Genomic DNA, 27138 nt, shown 5'->3' with positions numbered 1-27138 from the left:
CTGTAAAAACAGAATAGTTGAGAGTATCCAAAAATTTATCCACTGAATATGTGTGAATCAGTGGAAATGAGAAAACTGGCTCATCATATTATAGTCACTCAGTTGTTATAACTTCATCTGAACACAGAACAACACAGTAATTTTAAATTATTTTTATTCTTAGAATGAACTGTTGGTTAAAGACAGGAAACACAAGCTGCACTGATGATGAAATAAGAGTAAATGAGTGAATTTATCTTATCAGGATTCTTAAATGGTACATCAAGGTATCTCAGTATTTTTTTCAAGTATTAAAAAAAGAAATGTGATGATAGTTATATCCAATTTGGATTTTCAATATTAGAAATAAACTATCCGTACCTCCAATGTTTTATTTGTGGAGACAAGCTTGCAAGCAACAGCCTAGAACCATTCTTTTTATTTTGTCACTTAGAAACAAAACAGAAAAATTATAAAAACCTACTGATTTTTATTGATCCACCTCCTAGAGTAATGAAAATAAAAACAGAAGTAAACAAATGGGACCCAATTAAACTTAAAAGCTTTTGCACAGCAAAGGAAACCATAAACAAAACAAAAAGACAACCCACAGAATGGGAGAAAATATTTGCAAATGAAGCAACTGACAAGGGATTAATCTCCAAAATATACAAACAGCTCATGCATCTCAATATCAAAAAAACAAAGAACCCAAACAAAAAATGGGCAGAAGATCTAAATAGACATCTCTCCAAACAAGACATACAGACAACCAAAAAGCACATGAAAAGATGATCAACATGTCTAATTATTAAAGAAATGCAAATCAAAACTACAATGAGGTATCACCTCACACCAGTCAGAATGACCATCAGAAAATCTACAAGGCTTCCCTGGTGGTGCAGTGGTTGAGAGTCTGCCTGCTAATGCAGGGGACATGGGTTCGAGCCCTGGTCTGGGAGGATCCCACATGCCACGGAGCAACTAGGCCTGTGAGCCACAATTACTGAGCCTGAGCGTCTGGAGCCTGTGCTCTGCAACAAGAGAGGCCAAGATAGTGAGAGGCCCGCGCACTGCGATGAAGAGTGGCCCCCACTTGCCACAACTAGAGAAAGCCCTCGCACAGAAACGAAGACCCAACACAGCAAAAATAAATAAATAAATAAATAAACTCCTACCCCCAACATCTTAAAAAAAAAAAATCTACAAACAATAAATGCTGGAGAGGGTATGGAGAAAAGGGAACCCTCCTACACTGTTGGTGGGAATGTAAATTGGTGCAGCCACTATGGAAAACAGTATGGAGGTTCCTTAAAAAACTAAAAATAGAGTTCCCATATGATCCCACAATCCCACTCCTGGGCATATATCCAGAGAAAACCATAATTCAAAAAGATACATGTACCCCAATGTTCATTGCAGCACTATTTACAATAGCCAGAACATGGAAGCAACCTAAATGTCCACTGACGAAGGAATGGGAATGGATAAAGAAGATGCAGTACATATATAAAATGGAATATTACTTAGCTGTAAAAAAGAATGAAATAATGCCATCTGCAGCAACATGGATGGACCTAGAGATTGTCTTACTGAGTGAAGTAAGTCAGACAGAGAAAGACAAATATCGTATAATATCGCTTATAAGGAGAATCTTAAAAAACGGTACAAATGAACTTATTTACGAAAGAGAAATAGAGTCACAGATGTAGAAAACAAACTTATGGTTATCAAGGGGGAAGCAGGGTAGGGGGTTGGGAGATTGAGGCTGACATAGTAAACAAATGTATAATGAGAATAGTTATAAATGCTAAGAAGAAACGAATCAGGGTAAGGTATAAAGTGACATCTATTTGTGTATGGCAACTATTTTAAATAGTATGTTTAGGCAGCAACACTAATAGCTAATATTTATTGAACATGACTGTGTATAGGCCCTGTTTTAAATGCTTTACATATTTTATCTCATTTAATCCTCATAGCAACCCAATGAGGTAAGTATTAGCTCTTTGAAGGTAGAGACTGGGTTTGTTTGGCTCATATTGTATCTTTAACACCTAAATAGTGCCTGGTGCATAATAAGTGCTTAATAAATATTTGTTGAATGGATGGATGACTTTGGGGAGGGTCAGAAAAAGCCAGGGAGGCTTTTTCTACTATATATAAAATAGATAACTAATAAGGACCTACTGTATAGCACAGGGAACTCTACTCAATACTCTGTAATGACCTATATGGGAAAAGAATGTTAAAAAGAGTGGATGTATGTATGTATAACTGATTCACTTTGTTGTACACCAGAAACTAACACAACATTGTAAATCAACTATAGCCCAATAAAAATTAATTTTAAGAAAACCCGCTGATTTTTAAAGTACAAAAAAAGCAAGAATTCCTAATTTAAGGTTAAAAAGTCAGTTCTTATCTATTTTGATGCCATAAGCATAATTAATTTCAATCTACACTGTAATATATATTCATTTAAAAATATGCTTTATCTTATGTTAATGTGTCATTTGTTGAACAGTAGTGGCTGAAATTTGTTTTAAGGTATTTTGTTCAGTATATTATTAAATAACATATATATAATTCAAAAATAAAATATATATATTAAATATATATATATTAAAATTACTCCTTTCTCATATCACATAAAAACTATTTTAAAAAATTAAATAAGGTTGGGAAGTGCTAATTCTCCCTCTATATGACCTAACATATAACCTTTGGGAGACTTACTGTTTGTAAATTAAGGACTTTGGTATGGTAAATTTACCTTGTTTTCATATTCTCATAAATCCCTAAAGGCAGCATAATATATGAAAACCGAGGCCCAGAGAGCAAAATTGCAAAGCTGTTAGTGATTCTATAACTCCTTAGTAATGCCTCTGTGGAAAATTCACTTAGCCAAAAAGTGGTGTGTCAGATCTTCCTATTCCATTTCCCTATACTCTCCTTCCTCCAATTTAAATCATCACCACCACCACCACAAGGTAAGGGTGAAAGTTCACGCACTTCCTTTTCACCCAGACTAGTGCAACAGCTCTTGCCACTCCAAATCATGTTTCATATTGATTTGGAGTGATCATCCTCAAAATCTCTTATGATAATTCCTTCACATCTTTCAAGGTACCCAAGGTTTTTACAATGAGGCCCAAACTCCTGAGCCTGTGATTCAAGGTCCTCCATAATTTGACCCTAGGCTCACCTAGTCTTGCATCCTATCACACCCTTAATGCTAGAATCATACATTTCCCTGCATACATCCTTCAGTTTCAGCTTCTATGCTCAAGCTAGTCCCTTTGCCAAGAATGGCTTTCCTTTCCAAACTCTTACCCAATAAAACCCATAAGTTAAAACTCCAATTCAAATGTCCCTTCTCAACAAAGCCTCCCTGGCTTTTTCTGACCCTCCCCAAAGTCATCCATCCATTCAACAAATATTTATTAAGCACTTATTATGCACCAGGCACTATTTAGGTGTTAAAGATACAATATGAGCCAAACAAACCCAGTCTCTACCTTCAAAGAGCTAATACTTACCTCATTGGGTTGCTATGAGGATTAAATGAGATAAAATATGTAAAGCATTTAAAACAGGGCCTATACACAGTCATGTTCAATAAATATTAGCTATTAGTGTTGCTGCCTAAACATACTATTTAAAATAGTTGCCATACACAAATAGATGTCACTTTATACCTTACCCTGATTCGTTTCTTCTTAGCATTTATAACTATTCTCATTATACATTTGTTTACTATCTTCCTTACCCCAAGGGACCATGTCTTTTTTTTTAAACCACTGTGACCACAATGCCTAGAACATCACCTGGCCCTCAGAAGCTAGTCAAAAGCCACTTCTGTATCATTGACTTTTATGGTCTGGGGGTAGAGACAGACATTAACCGAAAAGTCATAGCAAGAAATACAAAATTACAATTGATGTGTATTCTATGAAGGAGAGTTACATAATGGAGGTGTGTGACTTAGGGTTGTTTGGGAGTTTTTTCTGATGAGTAGGCAGGGCAGTTGGGGTTTCTCTTGACTTCCTTGAGCTGAGAACTCCAGAATATGCAGGGTTAACAGGCAAGAGAGAGTACTATCACAGGTCATTCACATGTGCTATTTGTCCTATCTGGTTTTCCACAACACAACTCCTGTAATTTAATCCTTTAGGTTTCTTCCTGAAAGTAGGACCCTTTGGGAAGCCATCCCTAGCTATTCAAAACACAACATAACAATGAAAATTTTGAAAAATATAAAATACGAAGCTTTATAATAATGTTTGGTTCTATTTATTGAGTGCCTACTACACCTGTTGCACAAGGAAATTTTTTAAAGTAGCCTCTACGAATAATTCCTAGCTCATAATAAGCTACTATTTTGCCTTCTCTTCACCTCTCCCATACATATACTTTTACACTGTGTGCATGTGTTTTAACAAGTAAGGAGAAATCCAGTTAGTTGGAGACAAAGCCTAAACCATAACCATGTCTAATGTCTTTCTAGTCTCAGTTCCTACTACACATCCTCATTCCTGCATTCTTCATGTCACATAAAGGTAATCCTGCTACCTACAATACATCCTAATTACTTTCTACTCACATTCACAACAAAGCATTCTTCCCCTACCCAAAATGATCTATATAAATCCTATTCACCTTTCAGGCCCAGCTCAAACGGCACTTTTGGATCCTAAATACCCAAAAAGGAGTTCATAACTCCCTCTGTACTCATACATTCATTCTCAGTGGGAAGGCTAACACTTCCAAAAATCTAGCCATTTGGTGTATTTGATGGGACAGCTCTTTATTCTGAAAAGAAGATCACATCTTACTAAATTTCCTTTTTGCACCAAAAATAAGATTCTCAAACTCACTCTTTCTGTGTAGCCCACTAGTTGCCTCAAATTTCAGTTCAAGATTATATTTGTCAGATAGGAAAATGAGACCATAAAGTGAAATCATTCAAGCACCTACTTGGCCTGGGCACTGGTAGTAATAGGAGTTAAGTAAGGCATAGTCACTGCCTAGAAGAACTCACATTTCAGGGGAAGAAACAGGTTAACATACAATGACAGTGTGATGAGTTGTGAATGTGAAGGGTTGTTGTGAAGGCAGACACTGGAGAATGACAACCTAAAAATGCAGAGTCAGTGAGTTAGGGAAAGTTCACCGATTAAATAACTTTATAATAAACCACTTTCCAAAAAAGCAGATGGGGAAAAATCAGAAATTAACTGACCTCCTAGGAGAACATAATTACCAGGACTTCGTTTTGACTAGAATGTCTTATTACTCCCAGAGACCAAAATTTAGATTGCTGCATATAATGGAGCAATGGGTTCATTAACTGAACTGCAAACCATGTGGAACCCAACTCAATGAAAAACCCACTGAAGCTTCAAACAGGCAAGAGAGAGAAACAGGAAGGTGAGAGAAAATTTGCAAATGTAAGGCTCTCCCAACTAAAAGCAGAGAGGGCAAAACAAATGAAGATAATACAAGGTATTAAAGAGACTGTCACAATCTGACTGCCAAGCTGATTTGCGGTCTCCAGATGCTCTGGTCTCTGCCTCCAAACAAAAACCATTTGTTCTGAGTAATAGTAAAGCTTGTAAATAAATATTTTTAAATTTCCCAAACTGTAACTCCACATTAAAAGATACTCAAAAAAAACATTCATTTTAAAACGTTTTAAGTTATTTCTGTCAAAAGGCTAGATATCTCATAAGGCCATAGTATGCACGCCGGCCCTCACCCCATGCCTCACTCCATCACTCCAAAACACACTATCACTCAGGTTTTGCACTGACATTAGGTAATAAAGCTTGCAGGCTCTCTCCAACACCTCCAAACTCCCTCTTCCCTCTACAAAAAAGAAAAGGAAGAAGAAAGCCTGCGACCCCCTATCTGCCCGCCCTACAGCTCCTGGGAAGCAATCGTCCTCAAATTGTTCCTGCTTAGACCCTTGAATCCCGTAGAAGGAAATGGGGACAGCTGTGAGAGCGGGGAAGAGAGGACATCCGATAAGGGGGAGAGGAAATGTGGATGGTGGAGGACGAAAAGGAGAAAGAATACAGAGAGGAGAGGGCAGTGGAAATAAAATGGTGAAAGGGGGTAGGAAGCGAGAGCAAAGAGCAGGAGCGAAAAAGAGGGAGGAAAAAGAAGGACGGCGTAGACTTCCCAAAAGAGAGAACAAGGCAAAATGGTAGAGGAGAAAAGGAAGGTCGGGTTAAAGGACGAGGAGGAATAGGCAAAGGAGAACGCGAAAGAAGCTGTCACTGGGGGTGATTTAAAAAAAGGGTGTCACCGAGTGGAGAGAGATTAAGGGGGGAGGGCTGTCACCCCAGTAGGTGGCCGGGGACCAAGGGGAAGAAGGAGTCGGTCACCGAGGGGGAGGTAACAAGGTGGGGAGGTAAAGGCAGGAGCAGACGGGGCATCAGAGCTGGGGAGGGCAGGGCCGCGGGGGCCAGGGTGGCTGGCGGCTGCGGCTCAGGCAGGCCTCGCTCCCTCACCATGGCTGCGCCGGACTGGTCCTCGGGCATGCAGCCTCTGTCCTGGGCTCCGCGGCGGGCCGGGCCTGAGCCCGCCCCCAGGCTGAACTTGCGCGGGGGCTCCAGGAGGCTCCGACGAACAGCGGCTCCGGGCTTGGCCCAGGCCTCGGCCTCCCTGCTTCACGAGCTGGAAGAGCAGCAGCTGCAGGCGCAGCCCGACCCGGAACGCAGACTCCGCCCCCGAGGCCCCGCCCGCGCCGCCAGCAGGAGCTTGGCCTCGCCTCCTCTCTCTCACTGCGCAGACTCGGCGGAGGAGTCCCAACAATAACCCCCCCACCTGCCCCGCCCCCGATTTCTGGCTTCTCCCCCTCCCAGGCCCTTAAAGGAGCCACACTTACTCAAATAACTAGAGCTTATAAATAAGAGCTTTAAACATACGACGTAACAGGAGATTAGAGCTGTCACTCCTTTCGGTCACCTATGGACCCCTGCGCTCTGGTTTATTGTCATTCATTCTTATTGTCATAATTCTTGGTGATTTCAGTTGTTTTAGATGATTCCTCCAATGCCCTAACTTCTCAGGTTCCTCTCCTCTAGGGATCACCCTTGCCTCAGCCTCTCATTTCCTTGCTCATACTTTAGGTCTTCGCATTTCCAGTAACTGTAACTCCTCTATAATATCAGTTTTAATCACCCAACTCTCCCACCTCAACCTCCTTCCTTTCTAGCTTACTTCCTGTAATACCCAACTCCAAAAATTCTTCAGCTCCACCAAAACTCAGAATCTTACCTTTTCACTATTCTTCACACTATCCTATGTCCTCATTTCCTTTCATGAACAGCTTAGCTTCTATGTCCATTATGAAAATCAGTCCTAGGTATTCACCTTCATTTCTCCAGTCCTTCTTTCCTTTCCCTGTATTCACCTGAGGAAACTGTAATCCTGTAGCAAAAGGGGGTAGAGTGGAGAAAAATGCAAAATCATACTGACTGGCCTCCACCTACATTTGATATCATTATCATCAAATAAGCCCTTAATGCTTGGCTATCCTACTACATTTCTCCAGTTTCATCACTCCCCTACCCCACCAGATAACTATTTCATCTCTCTCTCTTCAAACTTCCAATACTTCTTTGTTTTTTAATAAATTTATTTATTTTATTTATTTTTGGTTGCATTGGGTCTTCGTTGCGGTGCGCGGGCTTCTCACTGCGGTGGCTTCTCTTGTTGCAGAGCATGGGCTCTAGGCACGCAGGCTTCAGTAGTTGTGACACGTGGGCTTAGTAGTTGTGGCTTGCGGGCTCTAGAGCACAGGCTCAGTAGTTGTGGCACACGGGCTTAGTTGCTCCGTGGCATGTGGGATCTTCCTGGACCAGGGATGGAACTCGTGTACCCTGCATTGGCAGGCAGATTCTTAACCACTGCACCACCAGGGAAGCCCCCAATACTTCTCACTTACCTGATGATTTCGCTTCCAGTTTACTGTGAAATGAAGCAAACAAAAGAGAACATCTATAAGTTACCACCACCACTACCACCACCACGACTTGCAACCTACCTATAACTCTGCTCTGCTTGTAACTCTGCTCCTATACTCTGCCTTCCTTTCCTTACTACAAACGAACTATTTGCCTTTTAGCTAAGGTCAAACCCTCCTCAATTCTTCTCAAACTATGTGCAAAAGGACTTGTTTTCTCCCTGCAATTAGCCATAAACCTATATATTTTTAAATGCAATAAAAATTACTAGAAAATTAAATTTAAAATCAGACATACAAAATGCAAGCCCAAGTATAGATATAGATATAGATATAGATTTAGTTTTTTTACCCTCCTATCCATTCTTAAGTGTACAGTTCAGTGGCATTAACTACATTCACGTTGTTGTGCTACCATAACCACCATCCAACTCCAGAGCTCTTGTCGTCCTGCAAAACTGAAACTCTGTATCCATTAAACAATAACTCCTCATTCCCTCCTCCCACCAGATCCTGACAACAACCATTCTATAATACTTTCTGTCTCTATGAATTTTGACTACTCCAGTCAGATTTTTTGTTTGTTTTTTATTAGATCCAATAGACATAAAATTTTTCTGTCAAATTGCTATAAAATCTCTAAATATTTACTCTTGATTTCTGTCACAAACTGGTGACAAACTTTTGTGGACCATCACTAGTATACAGGTCACACTTTGAGTAGCACAGTGCTAGGTTCCTACCATTTCACTTTCTCAGAGACATCTATCCAGCAATTCTCCTCTCTTCTATGTCATGATTTTTCTGTTTTTCTTTCCCATTGGCATACCAAAATTAATGTATTTCTTCCATCTTAAAACAAAACAAAACCTCTCTTGACTGAGCTTGACCCTCCAGCCCCCATTTCTCTGCTCTTTTTTACAGCAAAATGTCTCACAAAGGTGGTCTGTACTGTACTTGATGTCTTCACTTCCTTTTTCCCATTTCCTGTGGAACCCTGTCCAGTTGAGCTTTCCCCTCACCACTCCACTGAAATGCTCTTGTCAAGGTCAGCAGTGATGTCCATTTACTCACAGTGATCAGTCATCAGTGTTACTTGACCTACCAAGAGCACTAGACACAGACTATCAATTTCTCCTCCTTGCCTACTATGACACTCCACTGCCCTGGTTCTTCTTTGTCTTACTAGATGCTCTTGGTCTCTCCACATTTCTCTGACCTCTAAATACTGCAGTGTCAGGAATTCCCTGGTGGTCTGGTGGTTAAGACTCTGTGCTTCCACTGCAGGGGGTACGAGTCAGGGGAACTAAGATCTCTCAGTGCAGCCAGAAAAAGAAAAAAACACTAAATACTGCAGTGCCCCAGGGCTCAATACTTTGACCTCTTACCTTTTCCATTTATACTCACTCCTTAATGATTTTATCCTATCACATTACTTTAAATACGATCTATGTAATGATAATTCCCCAAATTACACCTCTATTCCAGACCTCTCTTCTGAATTTCAGACTTATATATCCAACTGCCAACTTGTAAACATCCCCCTTTGTATGTCTAATAGATTTTTATTATTCCTAGTAGCCATTCAATAGAGTTCCCCTCAAGTCTACTGGCCATGAATAAACCAGCAAATAGCAAAGGGAATAAGACCACTAATATTAGCTTAGACAAATATGATTTACTGTCTGTGTCTGAACTGAGAATCACTTCCCCTGTGGACCTGGTGGTAGTGGAGGAAAATCACCATAAAAAAACCACTACTCTGCCATCAAGAAAGAATGGAGCACAGTTGACCTGTAATCAATGAAATAGAATAGAAAGGCCAAAAATACCTCCAAATATACATGAGAATTTTGTATAATAAAGGTATCAAATCAGTAAAAAATGTGGCATTACATTTGGTGTTAGAATAACTGGATAGCCAGTTATTCTAGAAAAAATTAACGTGGATCTACACATCACACTGTTCACCAAGAGAAATTTCAAATACATCAAAGATTTAAATGTTAAAAAAAAAAATCTTCTTGAAGGAACTATGGGAGTTTCTGTAATCTCAAAGTGAGGAAGGTCTTTTAAAGTATAAAACAAAACTTAGATGCTATAAAAGACTGATAAATTCAACTATGTGGAAATAAAAAATATCTGTAAAGCAAAAGCCACCATAAGAAGAGTCAGATGAAAATGACCATACATATATATATATATATATATATATATATATATATATATATATATTTGCATTTTGTATCATAGGAAAATGGGTAATTGTCATATTTATAAACAGAGGTGAAATCTATAAGAACCAAAATCTATAAGAACCAAAATCCATGGGGAAAAAGTGCAAAAGACATGAATTAATAGTTCACAGAAAAAGAAATAGCAATGGCTCTTAAATGCTCATTCTTGCCCAAGATAAGAGACATGCAAATTAGAATTTCTTTGAAATACTATTTTTCACGTGTCAGATTGACAAGGATTTGTAAGACTGATAAGACACTGTGTGATGGTGGTTTTAACAGGTAGTCTCACATTTTGTTGGTGGGAGTGTAAATTTGAACAACTTTTATGGAGGACAGTTCGGAGGTGGTATTTATCAAATTTTTAAATGTACATTCCCTTTGACCCAGCAATTCTACTTCTAAAAAAAAATTTTTTTAGAATGTTTAAGTCACAAGGAAGTTTAATTTTTTTATTATTAATTTTTAAAATTATTTATTTATTTATTTTTCGCAGTGAGGCATATAGGATCTTACTTCCCCTACCAGGGATCCAACCCGTGCACCCTGCAGTGCAAGTGCAGAGTCCTAACCACTGGACTGCCAGGGAATTCCCTCTACTTCTAAAAATTTTATCTACACGTATGCTCAATCATATGTACAAGTTTTGTTTGTAATAGCAAAAGAGTGGACACAACTTAAATGTTTATTCATAAACATTAATAGAGTTTATTAATAAACTGGTTAAATACAGTAATAGTGTATTCCTACAAAGCTTACTCTGCATCCATAAAAAAGAATAAGAAAGTTTTTTGATATAGAATGATCTTCAAGATCTATTGTTAAGTGAAAAAGCAAGGTCCTAAACAATGTATATTGCATACTATTTTTCCTGTAAGAAGTGGTGGTACTAATATGTATTCATGATTGCTTGTATATGCAGAAAATATCCCTGGAAGAATTTAACAGAAACTGACATCCTCGATTGTCTGATTGCTGCTAGGGAGGACAAGTGGATGGCAGGAGACAGGTAGAAGAGAGACTCTTCATAGACTAGCCTTTTGTATCTTATGATTTTCTTAATCATGAGAATGTGTTACCTATGCTAAAAGTAAATAAATAAAATTTAAAAGATTGAACCGCTTATTTATTTTACAATTAAAACAATTTTTTTAGAATGAGGAATGACTTTATCAATGTTCCTAATTTTAAGAGATTCTGTACAATCTTTTATTATTGTTGAGTTAATCAGAACTAGATCAGTAGTTACTCATCATTTTTGGTGAGTATAATCAACCTCCTCTGGCAAATAGAGTTTGTAACTTTAAGTGAACAAACTGTCATCTTCTACAACAGAGGTAGTTTCCTATAACAACTCGTAATCTCAAGATTACAAATCAAGAGTCTTTGGAACTATCAAAATAAACCTTTTGGTATTATTGGGAAAGTCTGTTCCTTTTATAAACATAGAAATTCAATTTCATGAGAAAAGATTCTAAGTATAGCTTTAACTTAAATTCAGTGATAAATGGCATATAATTAAACACTATTCTTTCCTTTATCTATGTAAACAGAAGTTAATGGTTAATTCAGTGAGTGCTTCACCCTCTCAAAAACACTTGTATCCTTTAAAAATTCCTGCTATTGAAGCTTGTGGCCTTTGGTCTCTGACTATAATCAAGCCTGAATCTAAGGTATTCAGGGTTTATGCTAATTTCTCTAGAAAGTCAATTGTTTACAGAATTTGGAAGATTCCTTTATTCTTAAATGATAACTGTATTGCTATTATTATTATGAAGAGAATATCAATTTTGCTCTAGAAGGCAAAGCTAGAGGCAAAGAGAGGATGGGAAACTATTAGAAGGTAGATTTTTAGCTCAAAAAAGGGAAGAACATTCTAAGAGCAAGAACTGTCTCACATGGAATGGGCTGTGTACTTGTGAGGCAGTAAACTCTCGGTCACCAGAGGTGTACAAAAAGGGGCTAAGAGACAAAATATTGGGGATATAATAGACGGGAGTTCTATAATGAGTTTTAAACTGGATGTGATGATTGTTTAGTTTCCTCCTAATTCTGAAAGTCAGTAGTTCAAGAAAGTTAAATGGGAAAAGACAAAAGCAAAGAATAGGAATTTCATTACAACTCACTTATTTCCAAGGCAGTATTTCCTGTTATTTTTAATAGTCAGTGCCCTGAATCTTTAAGGGAGGGGACCATTCTAAAGGTCTACTGCCTTTTGTACTACTCTGTTGGATAATGAAAAAGACTCCCAGTTAGAAATAAACAAGTTCCTCCTTAACAATATGAGAGAAAACAAACTTACTGGGTATGATGAAATTTCAGCTCCTTACTCCTGAGCATGAGGTGCTGAGCTCCATTCCAACCACTCATCAGAACCCAAGACTCAGGGCAAAAGTTTCCAGTAAGCATTATCTATTAAGAGAAGTCCACCCTAGTTGGTGGGCTGGCTATTCTCTGTGTAGAGCTAGGTATCAAAGGGATTTTTTTCAAGCTGAAAGTAGCAATACAAATATTAACTCTAGCAATCTCTTACAAAGTCACAGCAGTGTTTTAGAAAGCAGTTTATCAGCCAGCCTCACATTCAAGCCTCATAACAATCCCCTGGGGCTGGTAAAAGCGGTGACTATCCCATTTGATAGGTGAGAAAACACAGGCTCAGAGATAGGAAACCTCACAAGTCAGCCATGTAAGAACTAATTCTGACCCCAGAGCTCATTCCACTACCTCAGAGCCTTGGAAAGAATTGGAATTTCTCTATAGGATAGGAAGGACCTGGTAAACAGGAGGTCTTTCTAATGTGGAATTAATTTTCTATTAGAATCCATTGTAAACTTTAGTGTCTATCAGAATCAGCTGGAGCACTTGTTAAAGTAGTTTGCTATGTGTCTCCCCCAGAGTTTCCGATCCATTAGGTCTGGGTTGGGGCTCAAGATTTTGCATCACTAGCATGTTCCCAGGAGATGCTGATGATACTGGTCCAGGAAGACACTGGGAAAATCCTCTCCCACTCTATCCTTCCTTCCTAGTATCTTCTATCAGGTGCCAGAAGGCAAATGAAGGTGATTTGAGGAGAAAAACAGGATGATTTTATAGCTCTCTGTGCTGCTGAGACACAAGTGTACGCTCAGGATAAGACTGAGGAACACTATGCCAAAAGTCGGAAGGGTTGATTTCCAGTCCTTGGCTCTGACACTGGGGAGGTGGGATTTGATACCTTTATCAAATCCCAGTTTATCATTTCATTTGGAACCCCAAAATGCTGAGGCCTTGGGCAAATCTTTCCTCTCTCTGGGGCTTAATGTGATCATCTGTAAAATGTCCTGAGGGGGTACATGGTCAGGAAGGGTGACCTCCCAGGTCCCTCTACCAGTTCTAACATTCTGGCTCCAAACTTACCTAACCAGAGTCTTGATTTCCCTAGATACCTATGCCACCAGGGTGGACAAAGAGTAGGTAGTATTTAATGGGCCACAGGAACTCTGAAAAATTAGAATGTACATGAGAAATCCTCTTCACATGATGCTCCAAGCCCTCATGGGGGAACTGGTGAGCATTTCTGACTGTAGAATCAGAAGTTATGTCTCCAGAGAAGAGAAATGTGGATTAAAAATCAATTAAGTATTTCTTGTCTTGTCTTAATTAAAAAGGAACAATGAACAGAGGTTTTTGTTCAGAAAGAAAACAAACTCCTTGGACCTATAAGTACAATGATATAAAATAAGCTTTCTTATGTAACTAACCAGTAAGATTACATTTCTTTCTCTTTCTTTCTTTCTTTTTTTTTTTTGGTCTCGCCGCATGGCTTGTGGGATCTTAGTTCCCCGACCAGGGATTGAATTGACCTCAGCAGTGAGAACGCAGAGTCCTAACCACTGGACCACCAAGGAATTCCCTACCATTCTCTTCCATTAGAAGTTAAGAGTCCTTCCTGTATTTTCCTGACCTTTAATGTGAATAGATAAGATTAACTTCTAAAGCTTATAAAATATGTTTCAGAGAGTTGCATAAAGGCACAAAACATGTTTATTGTGAGAAAGAGCATTAGTTTGAGAAATATGCCAGCTATTATTCATGTAATCTATAAATGGCCTCTGTAGTGTTTTCTTTTCCTTTTCTTTTTTTCACTCCCCAACACATAGTGAAACCTCTGGGGTTAGAAAGCAGTTTGGCAGTTCAGTCTTCTTTTTTTCCCTTGAAGTTGCTGGTGTTAGAATAAAGGTATCTCTAGCTACTTCTGATTCAAACATCAAGGTGAAATGTATTCCGTGCACTTGTTTGATTCAAACAAGAAATCAAAGCCCTAGGAGGTAGAGGTTAAAACTTTAAGGCCAGAAAGGGGAGACAAAGGCTCCCCAAACTTCTGGTATAGGTGGTAGGGAGAAATATATGCCCAAGATGGGCAAAGAACTGACCATCAGGTGAAGTGTCCAAGTGTCAGGACCACATTCTAAATCAGCTGTTTAGGGTTGGTATCACTCCCTCTTCATTGCTCTCACCAACTAAACACATTCATAGAAGACCTTGACACTTGACCCAGTCTTCACTCTATTGCAGCAATTGTCAAAGTGTGGTCCTCAGACACCAGTATCGGCCTCACCTGGGAACTAGTTATAAATGCAAATTCTTGGGCCACTGAGACCAACTAAATCAGAGACTCAGGGTGTGGGACCCAGAAGTCTGTTTTGTTTTTTTTTTTTTTTTTTTTTTGCGGTATGTGGGCCTCTCACTGTTGTAGTCTCTCCCGTTGTGGAGCACAGGCTCCGGACGCGCAGGCTCAGCGGCCATGGCTCACGGGCCCAGCCACTCCGCGGCATGTGGGATCCTCCCGGACCGGGGCACAAACCCGCGTCCCCTGCATCGGCAGGCGGACTCTCAACCACTGCGCCACCAGGGAAGCCCCAGAAGTCTGTTTTATCAAGGCTTCCAACTGATTCTGATCCACACTAAAGCTTGAAATCTACTAGGCTATTGCAATCCTACAACAACATGGGTGACTTCAACATTCACCTTCATGACCCATCCAGCTCTCTGGCCTCTCTACTCCTTGACCACCTCAGTTCTAATGACACCCCCTTCCACTTCAGCCACCCACTCTTATGATTGCACCCTGAACCTTGTCAAACTCAAAATTCCTTCATGTGTGAAGTCTGAAAACATCCTACACATGAATCACAATCTCTTTATCTTTGTACATCTCTATGCTTTTCTTGAATGGTGACAAACTCTCCAATGGCTTTATACAGACAAGGAGACCAGCCCTGTATTCTGATGAGTCCAAAATTTTTCTCCCAAATCTTTTTTGCAAGCTCCAGGCTTCCACATCTAATGCCAAACGCAGACTCCACTTGGATATCCCACTGATATCTCATAGCCTCAGACTCAAAGATTAATTCCCTATCTTTCCCAAAATCTTATTCCCCTTCTTGTGCTCCCTATATCAGGAGCAGATGCTCACAAATGAGTTTTTAAGAGTGATCTGGGGGCTTCCCTGGTGGCGCAGTGGTTGAGAGTCCGCCTGCCGATGCAGGGGACACGGGTTCATGCCCCAGTCCGGGAAGATCCCACATGCCGCAGAGCGGCTGGGCCCGTGAGCCATGGCCGCTGCACCTGTGCGTCCGGAGCCTGTGCTCCACAACGGGAGAGGCCACAACAGTGAGAGGCCCGCGTACCAGAAAAAAAAAAAAAAAAAAAAAAGAGTGATCTGGGAGTCATCCTTGACACCTTCCTCTCCTTCACCCTTTACAACCAAGCAATCACCCAAATTCCACCAATTTAGCTCCTACAGGGTCATATGTAAATTATCAATTTATTCTTCAATGAATATTGAGGCTTTGTAAGGCCCTTCCCAGACCAAGAATTCCATGGGTGATTTCTCAAACCTGTTCCCACCTCCTTGATATCCCTATCACCAGTGCCTATGTGGTTCTCAACCCTGACTTCACTTCAGAATCACCTAGGAGGGTTTCAAAACTATAAGGCCTTTGCTCACCACCTAAATAATCTGATTTAACTGGATTGGGATGGGCCTCTAGAACAGGAGACTGTTTTGTTTTTTTTTTAAGACTTTTTTGGTTTAGGGAAGTTTTAGATTGACAGCAAAACTGAGAGAAAAGTACAGAGATTTCACAAATACCCACTACCTCTGCATATGCATGGCCTCACCGATGATCAAATCCCACACCAGAGTAGTACGTTTGTTATAACTGATGAACCTACGTTGACACATCATAATCACTAAAAGTCCATCGTTTATATTAGAATTTCACTCTTGGTGCTGTACCTTCTATGGGTTTGGACAAATGTGTAATTAGATGTATGGACCCTTATAGTATTATACAGAGTAGTTTCACCGTCCTAAAAATCCTCTGTGCACTGTCTACTTACCCCTCCCTCTCCTCAACCCCTGACAACCACTTATCTTTTTACTCTCTCCACAGTTTTGCTTTTCCCAGAATGTTGTATAGTTGGAATCATACAGTATATATAGCGTTTTAAGGTTGGCTTCTTTTACTTGATGAAAATGGTAAGTATTTACATTTCCTCCATGTCTTTTCATGACTTAATGGCTCATTTCTTTTAATGCTAAGTAATGCTCCATTGCCTGGATATACCACAAAACTGGAGTTTTGAATGTTAAGCACCCCAGGGGATCCTAAGGTAAAGCTAATTCTAGATTTTATGCTTTGGTACTCTCCAGAAGAATTTTGAGAAACTATGGTCCTCCTCATACATTTTTAATTTGACATCTATCTACATTTTTATTATCAGTTTAATTATTGCTTACTGAACACTCTTGCTTTGCTGTCCTGGAACTCTCCATCAGAAGGCCTGTATATTCAAATCATCCTTTCAATGATGCTCCAGACATTTTTACTCCCAGGGCAGTACTCTCATAGTAATAGTCAAGATAGTTCAGTGGCATATCTTTCCTTTGGAGATGAGAGAATAGCTATTGTGAAAGAGGAGAAATAAAAGGCACATTATCAGGCAGATTAGTTTTAGAAAAGAATGTACACGTAAAAGTTGGGGATGTAGGAATTATTTTTGCTTGTGTGGCCCCTGGAAAGTCTTCAAGAACCTCCAGGGGTGTAGATTCCTCTGTTTGAAGTCTGCTGCTTAGGCCATTTCAGTAGCCTCACTGGTCATTCTGCCACCAGTCTTTTTTTTTTTTTCTATAATTCACATGCCATAAAACTTACCCTTTTTTAATACAACTCAGTGGCTTTTAGTATATTCAAAAACTTGTACAACCATCACCACTAATTCCAGAGACCTGCACTCAATAGCAGTCATTCCTCATTCCTTCCTACCCCCAACCCCTGGCAACCACAAATCTATATCTCTATGGACTTGGCTATTCTGGACATTTCATATAAATGGAATCATATGATATGTGGCTCTTTTGTCTGACTCCTTCCTCTTAACATTATGTTTTCAAGGTTTATCTATGTTGTAGCATGTATCAGAACTTCATTCCCTTTTATGGCTGAATAGTATTCTATTACATATTCCAAATGAGTATAGCATATTTTGTTTATCTATTCATCAGCTGATGGACATTTGGATTGTTTCCATTTTTTGGCTATTATGAATAATGCTGCTATATAACTGTATGTAGGGGCTTCCCTGGTGGCACAGTGGTTAAGAATCCGCCTGCCAATGCAGGGGACACGGGTTCAAGCCCTGGCCCAGGAAAGATCCCACATCCCATAGGCCACAGAGCAGCTAAGCCCATGCGCCACAATTACTGAGCCTGTGCTCTAGAGCTCATGTGCCACAACTACTGAGCCTGCGTGCCACAACTACTGAAGCCTGTGCCCCTAGAGCCCATGCTCCACAACAAGAGAAGCCACTGCAATGAGAAGCCCGCGCACTGCAAGGAAGAGTAGCCCCTGCTCGCTGTAACCAGAGAAAGCCTGCACACAGCAATGAAGACCCAATGCAGCCAAAAATAAAAATAAATAAATGAATTTATTTATTTATTTAAGAATAAATTTATTTATTTATTTATTTAAGAAAAAAGAAACTGTATGTAAAAGTTTTCATGTGAATGTATGTCTTCATTTCTCTTGGGTATATAACTAGGAATAGAATTGCTGAGTCATATGGTAACTCTATATTTAACCTTTGATGATCTGCCAAACTGTTTTCCAAAGCAGCTGCGCCATTTTACATTCCTACCAGCAATGTATAAGTGTTGCAAATTCTCCACATCCTTGCCAACACTTGTTGTTGTTCATCTTTTTTCATTACAGGCATCCCAGTGTGTGAAATTGTATCCATTGTGGTTTAATTTGCATTTCTCTGATGACGACTGATATTGAGTATCTTTTCATGTGCTTAAAAGCTGTCTCTAGTCTTAAACGTCTAATTTAACCCCCTTTTGCTACCAAGATTATCTTTTAATATTATACTCTTTTTTGGAACTTGAGTCAGTGGCTCTACATCACCTATAAGATAAGGGTTAAACCCCTTAATTTATCAAGTGAGGCACTTCCCCATTTGGCTTCTGCCTATGTCTTGGCACTACCATTTCGTGTCTCCTGCTCTGTACTAACCATACTGAACTACTTGTAGTTCTTGGAATATAGAGTGCTATTTCAAGCCCCTGTGCATTTGTTCATAGCATTCCCTCTGCCAAGAAACCCCTTCTTGCTTTCTTCAAATATGTCTTCCACTTGCCTTTTGATACTAGATTCATGTGTCTCCTCCTCTTCCGAAAAGCCTTTCCTGATTGCTGTGTCCATAATTAAGTTACATGTCCTTTACGAGCTTCCCCCCACAGCAGTGCTATACTGAGATGGTCTCTTTTGTTTGCCTTCCTAATTTGTTTGCCTTCCTACAATGAGTTCCTTGAGAGCATTGACTGGATTCAATTTGTCTCTGTCTTCAGGGTCTGACTGGAGGAATTAATTTCATGGCATCTTCATGTCCCTCAAATACCCTCTGGCTGAAGTGCTAAGAACTTGTTCCAGTTCCTCAGGAGAAGGCAAAGCCACCTTACCTTTAGGGCACCTTAAAATAGCCCAGACTGTTCATACAGAAAACCTTCTTCCAATCTCAGGAGTATGTAACAGTTTAAGGATAAGACATTTTTTAAAAGAGTAATAAGGTAATATTGTACCTCTTAATATTAATCCATTTTATGCTATCTCATCAACTACAGGTACTGGATTACTTTGCTTATTGTCATTGTTTCTTATGTACTATTATGGGCCAGACACCTTCACTCTCACACAATTATCTTACTGAAGAGGAAAATGGAGTACAGTACTTGTTAAGAGCACAGACTCTGGAGCAAGCCAGTATGCCTTGGTTTTACTCCCAACTCCATACTTACTATCTGTATGATCTTGGAAAAGTTATGTGACATTTCTGTGTCTCAGTTTATTTATTTATAAAGTTTGCATGAAAGTTGTACTTACCTCACAGAGTTCCAGATTCATTGAGTTACTATATATATGTATATATACATTTTATATATATATATATATATATATATATATATATATATATATATAATATGCCGTAATGTCTATGTATTAGAACAGGACTTGGCATGATATGTTATATAAGTATTAACTATTATTATAAAATCTTCCTGCCAATTCTGCAAGCTAGATATTATTATTCCTATTTTACAATGAGGAAACTGAAGCTTAGATGAGTGAATTTCCCCAGGTTATAGAACTAACTTAATTCCCGGGTCTGGTAACTGATCCAGATACCATACTTTGGGTGCACATTTTCTTGTCTTTAACCTTTCTGCCACTCTCTGCCAGGGAAGGGTAGGAGAAAGGAAAAAGTGGCAGCTAGCTTGGAAGTCACTCCAGTCAGACTGTTGGGGCCTGTCTCCACTGTATCTTTCTGTAGCGGGTCATTTGTCCATGTCCTTCTACTCATGCATCTACCATGGACATGGCAGGGGGGTGGGGTGGTAAAATTCCACTTCCCCAGGCATCCCAGCCTGTCATTTACTACTCACTGTCCTAGCCCTTTTCTAGGAGGTCATATGCATGTAAATAATTTATTCTTTAACAAATTTTTTTTTTTTCTGGTATGCGGGCCTCTCACCGTTGTGGCCTCTCCCGTTGCGGAGCACAGGCTCTGGACGCGCAGGCTCAGTGGCCATGGCTCACGGGCCCAGCCGCTCCGTGGCATGTGGGATGTTCCCGCACCGGGGCACGAGCCCGTGTCCCCTGCATCGGCAGGTGGACTCTCAACCACTGCGCCACCAGGGAAGCCCATCTTTAACAAATATTAAATAATGAGACTTTGCAAAGCCCTTCTTAAACCTGCAATTCTATGGGTGGCAAATTTCCTGACTAATGATAACTCTTTTACTCTCCATTCTTTCCACTGGATAATGTACCCAGTAAATATCTCTCCTTTGTGTCATGTCATATGCTGGACACTGAGGACACAGAAATAAATAAGACCTAGTCCCTGTCCTCAAGGTGCTCAAGTCTTTGGGGGGAAAAGGTAGACAACAGCAAAAGACTATGATCAGTACTCATAAAAAGAAGCATGGCACCTACCAGAGCACAGAAGAGGCATCTAGCCCCTTTGAGGGGTGAGAGCAGGCTTCCTAGAAGAGGTACAACTTGACCTGGTCTTTGAAAGACAAATAAGAATTACCTAAATTAAGAGGGGGGGAAAAGTACTCTAGGTATAGAGAAACATGCATGCAAAGGCACTGGAGCATGAAACCAGATGACATGTTTAGGGTCAACAAATCGTTTGGGATGAGGCAAAAAGAGTATGTATGGGAGGGGAAGAGGCAAAGCTGACAAGGCATGCTGGGCCAGATTACACCAGGGCTTGTGGGCAAACGTAAGGAACTTATACTTCATCTTTAGTGCTATGTGACCTTTGGTTATAACTCTCTCCCTGCACAACTGTTTTTTTATTTTTGAGAGCATTTGTTTATGTTTAGAAGTCCAGAACAATTTACCCATTCATTCATTTATTCACTTATCAACATGTACTGAGCACCTACTTGTATCAATTTGTATGTAGAGACAGGAGGCCTCAGGAATTGACTTTTGGGACACAGCTTGAAATCTTGTGAGTGTTTGTATTTTTTATTGTATTTATTTATTTTTGTAAAGTACATAATTTTATTTTGTACATTTACTTTTTTATTTTACTTTTCTAATTGAAGTATAGTTGATTTACAATGTTGTGTTAGTTTCTGGTGTACAGCAAAGTGATTCAGTTATACATATATATATACATATTCTTTTTCATATTCTTTTCCATTATGGTTTATTACAGGATATTGAATATAGTTCCCTGTGCTATACAGTAGGACCTTGTTGTTTATCTATTTTTGTATATAATAGTTTGTCTGCAAATGCCAAACTCCCAATTTATCCCTCCCCCACTCCCTTTCCCCTTTGGGCACTGTAAATTTTTCTATCTGTGAGTCTGTTTCTGTTTTGAAAATAAGTTCATTTGTGTGATATTTGATCTTTTTTTTTTTTTAGGCCACACTGCGAGATATGCAGGATCTTATTTCCCCGACCAGAGATTGAACCTGTGCCCCCTGCATTGGGAGCATGGAGTCTTAACCACTGGACTTCCAGGGAAGTCCCTTGTGTCATATTTTAGATTCCACATATAAGTGATATCATATGGTATTTGTCTTTCTCTTTCTGGCTTACTTCACTTAGTATGATAATCCATGTTGCTGCAAATGGCATTATTTCATTCTTTTTAATGGCTGAGTAATATTTCATTGTGTAAATATACTACATCTTCTTAATCCATTCAGCTGTCAATGGACATTTAGGTTGTTTCCATGTCTTGGTTATTGTAAGTAGTGCTGCAATGGACACTGGGGTGCATGTATCTTTATGAATTATAGTTTTCTCCAGATATATGCCTAGGAGTGGGATTGCTGGATCATATGGCAAATCTATTTTTAGTTTTTTAAGGAACCTCCATTCTGTTTTCCACAGTGGCTGCACCAATTTACATTCCAACCAACAGTGTAGGAGGGTTCCCTTTTCTTGTGAGCATTTTTATTTATTTATTTTTTAATTTATTTACTTTATTTATTTATTTTTGGCTGTGTTGGGTCTTCGTCGCTGCGCGCGGGCTTTCTCTAGTTGCATCAAGCGGGGGCTGCTCTTCGTTGCTGTGCGTGGGATTCTCATTGTGGTCACTTCTCTTGTTGCAAAGCACGGGCTCTCGGCACTCGGGCTTCAGTAGTTGTGGCACGCAGGCTCAGTAGTTGTGGCTCGTGGGCTATAGAGTGCAGGCTCAATAGTTGTGGCACACATGCCCAGTTGCTCCGTGGTATGTGGGATCCTCCCAGACCAGGGCTCGAACCCGTGTCCCCTGCATTGACAGGCAGATTCCCAACCGCTGTGCCACCAGAGAAGCCCTTGTGAGCATTTTTAGAAGGCACTAAATCTAAGCCCAGAGCTGAAATGATTTACTCTGAAACCTGATCCCTTCCCTACCCTTGGTGTTGCAACCCGTTGGGTCACTTGGACTTCCCTGAACATGCTGCGGTGAACCAGGTCATGGGGCACGTTGTGGGAATGACTTCTATCGCAACAGCTGAACCAGTCAGCCTGGGTGGTGAATGAGTGCCTGCTGTGCTCATGCACATGGAGCCTCATGAGCGAGATGGAAAAGGAAGAGACTATCAAGTCCCTGCTCTCTGGAGTTTCACAGTCTAAAAATGCAGAAAGTTAGACCTGGAAGACACATTAGAGATCATTAGTCATATGGGATAAATTGAGCTCTTACAAAGTGCCTGACTCTGTGTTGGGACCTGAAACCTGGTTTCTACCCTTAAGGAGCTCGCAGTCTGGTAAAACAAGTAATGTAAAAATAGATAATGACCACAGTGCTTCAGGAGGTAGAGATCTCAGCTGGCTAACCATGCTCACTGTCAACCAGTGTCCTAAATAAGTACCAGGGGTGTCATAGTCTGAGCTGCTGTCAAGAGGCTGGAGAGAAGTGGGAAGGGCAGCTCACACTGAGAAAATAGCCTGAGGAGTTCAGAGCAGAGGAATGGGGATCAGCGTGATTCGTTTGTCTAGCATCTGTGGGGAAGTATTAAGTGGAGTGGTCAGCAGCAGCCAGATGAGAGGACCTTAATTGCTGAGCTAAGGATGTGGGCAATGTGGAGCCATTGGTTTCCAACGTGGGGGGTGACACAGTTAGAGCTGCCTTTTAGAAAATGTCCCTTTCATTGTAGGGCTCCAGTGTACTCATCTGTAAAATGAGGGAGTTGAAGATGATCTTCAAAATCTTTTCGATGCGTAGGTCCTATGAGTCTGATTTAGAGCAGTGCTTCTCAAACTTTATTGTGCATTTGAATCACCTGGGGATGTTAAAATGAAGATTCCGGTTTAGTTGGTGTGGCTGGGGTCCAAGAGCCTGCATTTCTACCAAGATCTCAAATGGTGTCAATGCTGCAGATCACACTTTCAGTATCAAGGATTAGGAGTTGTTTCCAACCTATAATCTATAAATTGTAGATTATCTGATGTGAAATAGTATCTTATTTAATTTTTACAGTGTTTTAAGGTTTGCAAAGAGATATACACTATCTCCTTTACTGCTTTCAGCAATTCTTCTTGAGAGATATGATAAGGAGACAACACATTCACGGTTGTGTGAGACATCCTTAAAACTTAGGTACCAGAGTTAGTCTGTCTTCTTCCAGCATTGTGGTGGGGTAGGGATTGTAAGCCCCATTTTACAGATGGAGAGACTGGGGATCTGAAAAGAAAATGGATTTAGCTAAGACCAAACACTATAGAAGTGGCAGAACCGGAATTATAATTGAAGCCTCCTGACTCCTATTTCAGTGCTATTTCCAGTATATTTCTGTGCTTCTCCTGGCATCTATACAGATTTATCATAGAACAACTACATTTCAGACCCATCACAACATGTTAATGTGGAAAGAATTCCCTTTCAATAACTGGACCAAGTGAAATATACAAATATAGGGAGAGAGGAAGGTTTATGTAGGGTATGGCTTGCCGGTGAGCCGTCAACTCTAAAGGATTATAAAAGAAACCCATTCAGACAAGAGAGATATCATTAATCTCTGACTTTTGTACATACATTTATCAAATATTTACCAAGCCCTACTCAGCTCCAGGTCCTATGTTAGATTTTTTTTTAATTTTAACATCTTTATTGGAGTATAATTGCTTTACAATGGTGTGTTAGTTTCTGAGAAATATGGAACACTTCACGAATTTGCGTGTCATCCTTGCACAAGGGCCATGTTAATTTTCTCTGTATCATTCCTGTTTTAGTATATGTGCTACCAAGGCGAGCACCCTATGTTAGATTTTGATGACATAGGCATGAATCAGACAATTCTTAGGAGTTCACAATTTAGTCTAATAGAGCATTTCACTGCTTACAAGCAATTTCTCCATCATTTATAATAGCTGCCATTTGCTGAATGCTTAATATGTGCCCATGTTGTACGAAGCCTAATACATTATTATAATTATATTAATTAATCCTCAAAGTCTCGTTAGAATGTACATTACATGAGGTCGGAAATTTTTGTCTGTTTTGTTCACTGTTGTATCTCTAAAACCTAGAAGAATGATTGTCACATAATAGGCACTCAAAAAAATTTTGTTGAATGAATAAATAAACAACACTGTTATGTAGACAGAACCATTACCTCCATTTCCCAGATGAGTAAACTAAGGAGCATGTAGGTGAAATGCTTTGCTTGAGGACTCCCAAATACTAACAGGCAGAACAAAGACACTTTTAGAAGAACCCATAACTGCCCGACTCCAAACCCAAGAGTCTTACCCTTTGTATACTGGTGGTTCTCAAACTTTAGCATGTATCAGAATCACCTGGAGAGTTTGTTAAAACATAGATTGCTGGGCCCCAAAGTTTCTGATTCAGCAGATCTGGAGTAGGGTTGGAGAATATTCATTTCTAACAAATTCCCAGGTGATTCTGATGCTGATGGTCCAGGGATCATACTTTGAAAACCACTAAGTTACCAAACTGCCTCCCAATTTCTCATTTATTCTTAAGGTAGAGTAGAGATTAACATCCCATGGCAGAGAGGAAAATAAGGCCAGGTAAGTCCAAGGTCTTACAGCAAGTGTGGGATTCCAAGGTTAGTGTGATTCTAAAGTCCTTATCGTTCTTGATAAACCTTGCTGCTTCAGATGATGCTTTACAGGCATGAGACACAGAGGAAGCCAGAGGCAGAGAAGAGTGAAGGTATTTGTTAGGAGGAGGTGAAGGTAAATTTGGAAAGTTTACCATCCAATTTACTGTCCTGAAGGAGGGGTCTGTGGCTCTGTCATTAACTTGCTGTGTACTCTGGGCCAAACCCCTTCCTCTCTCTGGACCTCACTCCTTCTTTTCCTCTATAAAGCAGGGCCTTCTCCAGCTTGCAGCACAGCCTGGGACCCTCAAAGACAGGCAGGGAAGTAGAGGTTGCATGAAGCCTGTCTCTGATCGCTTGTGCTGGCTCCAGGCAGGTCATGCGGGGACTTTATGATATGCAACCACCGCTGCTGAAATGGGAGTCTGAGCAGGACTGGCACCTGGCACGGCCTTTTCCTGTGTTGGGTGGGAGAGATGCAGGCAGAGCAGCTGCAGGCTAGGCCAGCACGGGCTGGGGGGATTGACTGGCAACAGCAAGAAGGGCAGGGCGTCTCCACGGCTAACCCACCCAATGCTGAGGGTCCCCAGGGGACCTACAGAGGACAGAACTAGTGCTCCCGGAACAACCCCAAGAAAGCGTAATCATCCTGAACCTCCTGCCACCCGCAGTTGCATGGGCTGCTGACTGCCGGCTCAGCTTAGACAGCAGCGCCAATCCCAGGCCTTCAAAGTGACCTCACAGCAGATGTGATTGGTCCTCTCTCAGCACCGGGAGCGTCCTGTCAGCTCACTGTCAACTGACCTCTGGGGGAGAACTGGTGGGTTGTGTGACCTTGAAGAAATCACTTTACTTCTCTGAACCTCGTTTATAAAATGGATATATTAATACCTATCCTGAAATGACCCATAAGACAGTGAACATGTCCAGAAAAGACATCATCTCCATAAAATTTTCTTTTATTGTTTTCTTCTGCTTACAAAAGTAACATTATAAAAATAAAGATAGAATACAAACACTGGAAGTTCCTTGTGCACTATTTCCTCCCTTTCTCCCAGCTCAAAGTTAACTATTAACAGTTCAGTGTATTTTCTCTCAGGTTTTTTTTCTATGAATACAAAAAGATTATTTTTAAACAAAAATTAAGTTATTCTATACAACTTTGTTCTCACTTAATAATATATTTGAACATCTTTCAAAGTTGGTAGAAAAGACCTTTCTCATTTTTTAAAAATGTCTACATTGTAGTCAAAGCCCTTATCCTTGGATATTTGTTGTTTCTATTATAACAGCAGCAGCAACAACAAAACCTGCAGCAAATTTTATTTATTTGTGTAAGAATTTCTGTAGGATACATTTTTGGAAGTTGACTTTCTGGGTCAAAAATGTAAGCACATTTTAATGACACAAAAAGCACAGGCAAGAAAAACAAAAATAAACACGTGGGACTACATTAAACTGAAAAGCATCTGCACAGCAAAGGAAACAGCCAACAGAATGAAAAGGCAACTTATGGAATGGGAGGGAATGTTTGCAAACCAGATATCTGATAAGGGGTTAATCTCCCGGATATGTGGGGAACTCCTACATCTCAATAGCAAAAAACTTATAACATGATTTAAAAATGAGCTAGGGACTTGAGTGGTCCTTAGCTCACAAAGATGTGCAAATGGTCGACAGGTATATGAAAAGATGCCTCAGAAGTCACTAATCATCAGGAAAATGCAAATCAGAGCCACAATGAAGTATTGTGAGTTATTGCCTCACATCTATTGGGATGGCTATTATGAAAAATAACAAAAGACAACAGTGACATCGAGGAT

General features: G+C 40.0%; 1 protein-coding gene across 2 annotated transcripts in view; it reads right to left on the bottom strand.

Annotated features, from left to right (window-relative positions):
- ZYG11B (zyg-11 family member B, cell cycle regulator) overlaps positions 1 to 6527 on the bottom strand; it is a gene marked incomplete at both ends in the record, with an annotated part of 70338 nt that extends 63811 nt beyond the window's left edge. For both annotated transcript variants that reach the window (XM_079698304.1, XM_079698305.1), the window contains one exon: positions 6498 to 6527. In XM_079698304.1, coding sequence (XP_079554430.1) covers positions 6498 to 6527 — 30 coding nt within the window. The remainder of the gene's footprint in view (positions 1 to 6497) is intronic.
- Positions 6528 to 27138: the final 20611 nt, after the last annotated feature.

Source organism: Hyperoodon ampullatus (genome assembly GCF_949752795.1).
Source record: "Hyperoodon ampullatus genome assembly, chromosome: 2".
Taxonomy (NCBI): Eukaryota; Metazoa; Chordata; class Mammalia; order Artiodactyla; family Ziphiidae; genus Hyperoodon; species Hyperoodon ampullatus.
Note: the sequence above shows the minus strand (reverse complement) of the source record. Positions and strands in the feature narration are given on the sequence as shown.